Here is a 5230-nt window from a genome sequence, read left to right as displayed (position 1 = left end):
CCTCATTTTCAGCACTGGGAGAATTGTTTTTCTTCCTAAGATTAGCTCACGTGCTTCTGGAGGTGATGCGCCTAATGCAAGGACGCACGTGCTCCATCCATACCTTTGCGAGCAACTGGACTTAGGAGCGATCGGTCTCCCCTCCTTTCTTTAAGCGGGTATTTCTCCAGGAGACAGGCAGCACTTGTTACTTCCCAGCCGCTCACGGAGTCGGGGTTGCTGCAGCACAGTCTTCCTACGTAGCAACTTAAAGGAAAATGTGGAAGTCCGCACGATTTGATATTTTATTTATTTTTTTCTGAAGGGTATTGTACACCAAATATCCCATTGGCAGGAAAGCGCATTCGATGTGTTTAGAAGCCAGACGGTCACTTTCATTTTAACAAACACAATTACAAAGTAAAAATAAACCACAAAATAATGAACCGCATGTTCATAACATACAAAAATTGCTGCCTACTCAGTAGGTAACTACAACATTCCAACTCCTGAATATATATATATATATATATATAAATTTACATTTTTGTAACAAAAATAGACTTTGAGAGGTGTGGGGGGTTTTTTTGCTTACATTCCGTCCCCCAGGGCTTTCTCGTGCTCCCCTCCCCACCCGTTCCCTGCTCTCCCTTACATTCTTCGAGTAGCATCCCTTTCGCTTTAAGGCAAGATGCAAAGCATCCATTCACACAAATGCATGACGTCAGCAAGGCTTCACAAAAAAGGCACCAAGACTTGTAACTTTAAAACCAAAACTTCTGCCACATGTGAGTGTCTCATCAGGTGATATTTACATAGCATCACTCTAACATGCTCAAACACAGTAAGTGCTGTTCCCAAAGAAGTTTGAAACTCATTACAGCATTGTCACTGAAATAGAATTAACATTTACAAAATATGGCCCTGCAAACTCCAAATAATACAATATGGATATGCAAAGATTTTTCACATCAATAGTACCTAAAGGAAAGCAAAACCATGGCACATGTACAATTTACATCAGCTACATACTTAATCAAAAGTCCTTTCTTCCTAATAAAAGACTATTGTTCACGGGGAAAATTATACTGAACTTATATCCACAGTCCATGCAAATTAAGTCAGTCAACAGAGGTGGGAAACTCAAACGGCAGTTGTTTCAGGCAGCTGAAGTTTAAAGAAAAGTTAAATAGCCTTGCAACGTATGGTGCTGGGGGAGTAACTGGAGACTCCGTGTCTGATAGTACCCGTGGAAAAGGCGAATTCTCCTGTTCCAGAAGGTAATCTCAGCAAATCTCAATTGTCCTTGGAGAAAAGGCTGACGTCATGTCTGAAAGTGCTGAGGTCACCTGCGAGCTGAAATTGTTGGTGACCCCTGGAGATGAGAAGGAGGTGGCCACTTGGGTCTGAAAAGTGGCGGTGCCGGAGGGGTAAGTGGTCGCGACGGAAGGAGAGGGGAAGGTGGTGTGCGCAGGGGAGGGGTAGGAGGAGGGGGCAGGGGAGGAGTACACGGTGCTGCGCACTGGCGAGGGGTAAGTGGTGGCGATGGAGGAAGGGTAGGATGTAGTCACAGAGGACGAGTAGGCAGGGATGGGGGAAGCGGTTGAGACCGGAGCTGCCTTTTCCACTTTCTTGTCCTTCTGCCTAAGGTGGATTTTAGTGTGCCTCTTCCTCTCATCGCTTCTGGCAAACTTTCTGCCACAAATGTCACAGGCAAATGGCTTCTCTCCCGTGTGCGTGCGGATGTGCGTAGTCAAGTGGTCGCTCCTGCTGAAGTTCCGCATGCAAATGCGGCACTGGAAAGGTTTCTGTCCCGTGTGGATGCGGATGTGCCGCGTTAGCTCGTCGGACCGTGAAAACCGCCGGTCACAGGACTCCACTGGGCAGGCATAGGGTCGCTCGTGAGGAGGGGTCTTGCTGGGACGGTTGGGGTATTTCCTCATCCTGCTGGGCTTGATCAGCTGGGACTGATAGTTAGTGTTGAGGGTCTTCAGCTCTTGGGAGCCAGTCTGAGTGGCAAACGCCTTAATGGTGGACAGTGGCGTGAGGGAAGGCTGCTGGGCTCTGGTCTCAAGGGCTGGGAAGGGCTTCTGGTCAGCCGGGACGAGGCTGAGCTCACCCTGTTGCTGAGGGAACAGGTAATCCGGGATCATTGGCACCTGAAAGTTGGTCTTAGCAGACGGATAAGCTGGAGGTGGGTACTGGATGGGGGCTCCGGAGGGGTTGGGAAAGGACTGGGTCTGCGGTTCAGGGAAAACGTCAGAGCTGGAATTGGGGAAAGTTGGTGCAGCCGAATAAATGGGACTGTTCTCGCTGGCTTGGACGGAACAGCTCAGAGGGGGGCTCTGCGAGGAGGAGGACGGTGAGGATGAGGAAGGCGTGGAGGCGGGGGGTGCGTTAGCCATGCCCACCAGCCCACTGACCAGGCTGAAGAGGGGCTCTGGCCACAGGGTGTTGCTACTGTTGGGGGCCGGCTCTAGGGAGAAGCGCCCGGTGTAGGTTATCGGTGGCAGCCGCGTCGTTTGGTTGGGATAGCTGGTTTCTGGCAGGGTTTTCTCGTTGTTCAGGGAGATCTCGGGAAAAGTGTCTGGAAGGAGAGGAAGAGCGATTACTTCCAGCCGCCACTGCAGCTGCTGCCGGTGCTTCGCGAGCCGTCCCCGCACCGCGCAGCCCCGGATCCTTGCTTCTGGTTAATTAATAATTGAGCGTACCATATTGCAGCGCCGCTGGCAGGGCTCCCGCGGCAGCCAGCCCGGAGCCGCTGACGCAGACGGGAGAATCCCCCCGCGCAGCCGCCGGGACCGGGACGCCGCCGCAGCCCCGAGCCCCCGCAGGCTCCGCTGCCCCCGCGGCGCACCGGGACTCCCCGCCCGCCCGCCCGGGCGAGGCCGGCGCGCTTACCTGCAGCGAGGTGCTCGAAGTGCTGCTCCCCGGGCTCCCCGGCGGCGCCGAAGCCCGCGCTCTCGGGTGCCCCGGTGGGGGCGAGGAACTGCGGGCCCCCGCCGCTGAGCAGCATCATCTCCTCCAGCTTGGGGTAGTGAGTGTCCATGGCGGGGGGCGAGTGCGGGAAGGCGCCGAAGGGGTCGGAGATCTGCAGCGGGGGCAGGAGCTGCATCTCTGCCTTGGCCGCGGCCATGAGGGCGCCGGGCTGGGGCTCCGAGGGCCGGGGGCGCCGCCGCCGCGGGCCCGGCGGACGGGCCGGCTGCGGCGAGGCGGCCGTCGCCTGCTGGGTGCCCTGCGCCGCGGTGGCCCCGGCGCCGCCCGCTGAAAGTGTTCGGCTCCCCGCCCGCCCGCCCGGGGCTCCCCCCGGCTCTGCCCGCTGGAAGCGCTCGGCTCCCCGCCCGCCCCGGAGCCGCCTCTATATATCGGGTCCCACCGGCCGCAGCCCGCCCCGGCCCTGACGTACATGGCCATATATGGGGAGCAGGAAGCCCTTATATGGACGCGGGCCGGAGGACCCCGCCTGGCGTCAGCGCCTGGCACCGGGGAAAGCCGGGCCGCGGGGGCCCCGCCCGCCCCGGGCCGGGAGCCCCGCGCCCGTTGCGGGCCCGTCCCCCGCCCCGGGCAGCGCCGCCGCCGCCCCGCCGCAGCCGCGGCGGCCCCGGAGCGCGGGGTCCCCGGCCCCCGCCCGCCCCGGCCAGCCCGCCGGAAGCCCCCGCCGCACTTTCCATATTAGGAAACGACCTTATAAGTCTCGGTTCCGGCGGAGGCTTCCCGCTCCTTATATGGCCGTTCCGGCCCCGGGTGGCGGCGACGGGGGTGGGGGGAGGGCGGCGCGGGGAGCCCGGGCGCGGGAGCCAGGTTACCGCCGGGCCGCGCGCACGCCCCCGGGCCGCGGGAGCGCGCGGAGACCCCGGGAGCGCGAGGCTGCTGCTGCCCGGGCGGGCGGCACCGGGAGCCCCCGCTCCCCCCCGCCCCCGGCCCCGCTCGCTCGGCTGGCGGTGCTCCCCCCCCCCCCCCCCCCCCCGCCCCGGTCTCCGCGGAGGGGCCGAGCGCTCGGCAGCCTCGGTGCGGAGGAGTTTTCCGGGCGCTGGCAGCGCGCCGCGGGCGGGGGCTGGCTGCTCCCGGGAAAGGGGAATCTCCGGGACTCCGGAGGCCGGCCGGGAGCGCCCTGCTCCGCCGGGAGCGGGGCAGAGCCAGGCCCCGTGCGCTTCCCTCACGCAGCGGGGAACGGGGCACCGCTAAAACCAGAGCCCCGGGCAGCGCCCGGCCGCAGCCGCCATTGAGTTCGAGGCCCCGGGAAAGCGGCAGCGCCGGGGACTCCGCTCTCGCACCCTCAGGGCTGCCCCGCGCCGCCGCCGCCGCTCCCGCAGAACCGGGCTGCTCCCAGCACCGGCTCCGCACGGTAACCGGCGGCCGTGCGCGCGGGGGCCGGCGGAGCGCGGAGCCGCGGGAGAGCCCTTCCCGGGCCGGGGGGAACCTCCCGCGCTATAAATAGTGGCTCGACGCGGCCGCCGCCCCGCCCCGCCCGGGCGGCCCCGCTGCCGGCGCGGGGCTCCCCTGGCGCCGGGCCAGGCGGCACCGGAGACGCAGTGCGGCCGCAGTGCGCCTGCGCGGCGGCGGCGGCCGGGGCTTCCCCGCAGTGCGCGGGGCTCCGGGGGCGGCGCCGGCAGCGGCGGGGGGGGGGGGCGGCCCGGCTGCGGGGGGCGCGGCGGGGGCTGCGCCGGGGCCCGCGGCTCCGCGCTCCGCCGCAGAGACGGAGGGGAACGACGGGAGCCTTTGCTGCCGGTGTCGGCGCGGTCTCCCGGCCCGCAGGCGCTCGCTCGGCGGCATCGCCCGCCGCCCTTCCCGCAGCCTCCGGGCCCCGCGGCGGGGCCGGCCGTTCCCCGGGGAAGCCCTGGCGCGGAGCCGGGCCGCAGGCCTCGGGGGCCGGGCAGCCGCACCGCTCCCGGCACCGGCGCTGCCGCCTCCCCGATTCGTAACCGAGTTGCGAGCAACGGCGGGGCTCCGTCTGCCCGCGGGTAGCGGAGCTGCAGCCTCGGCCGTGCGCCCTCTTAGCGGAGCCGCTACACCGAGGGCCGCGTCCCGGCGGCGCCGGTCCGTTCCCGCCCGAGCGCCGGCGAGGGGCTGCAGCCGCGCAGCGCCGCCGGGAGCAACGCCGACAGCGCCCGCAGCCTGCGGTGCGGAGCGGCGGCTCGTGCGCAGCTGCGCTGCGGTCCTGGCTCCTGACGGAGAGAAACCCTGCTGCTTCTCGCATGCCAGCGCGCTAGGCCAAAGCTCTCTTCTGAAAACGCGATTCGGTGCTTTTCCT

At 64.7% G+C, this 5230-nt stretch overlaps 1 protein-coding gene across 1 annotated transcript; it reads right to left on the bottom strand.

Moving 5' to 3' along the window:
• Positions 1–270: 270 nt before the first annotated feature.
• On the bottom strand, positions 271–3239 carry EGR1 (early growth response 1). Its single transcript, XM_082323854.1, has 2 exons — positions 2881–3239; positions 271–2566 (listed from the first exon to the last, which is right to left on the bottom strand). Exons 1-2 carry the CDS (start codon positions 3113–3115, stop codon positions 1266–1268), a joined length of 1536 nt encoding a protein of 511 aa, XP_082179980.1. The 5' UTR covers positions 3116–3239; the 3' UTR covers positions 271–1265.
• Between the last annotated feature and the right edge of the window lie 1991 nt (positions 3240–5230).

This window comes from Platalea leucorodia, assembly GCF_965183815.1.
Source record: "Platalea leucorodia genome assembly, chromosome: 11".
Classification (NCBI taxonomy): domain Eukaryota; kingdom Metazoa; phylum Chordata; class Aves; order Pelecaniformes; family Threskiornithidae; genus Platalea; species Platalea leucorodia.
This window is presented reverse-complemented; position numbering and strand designations above follow the sequence as displayed.

Bases quoted from the DNA above. Each gene is read 5' to 3' on its own strand.
- EGR1 (XM_082323854.1), bottom strand. From the start codon at position 3,115: ATGGCCGCGGCCAAGGCAGAGATGCAGCTCCTGCCCCCGCTGCAGATC. The intron at 2,567-2,880 runs GTAAGCGCGCCG...CTCTCCTTCCAG, and splicing joins CTTCGAGCACCTCGCTGCAG to ACACTTTTCCCGAGATCTCC.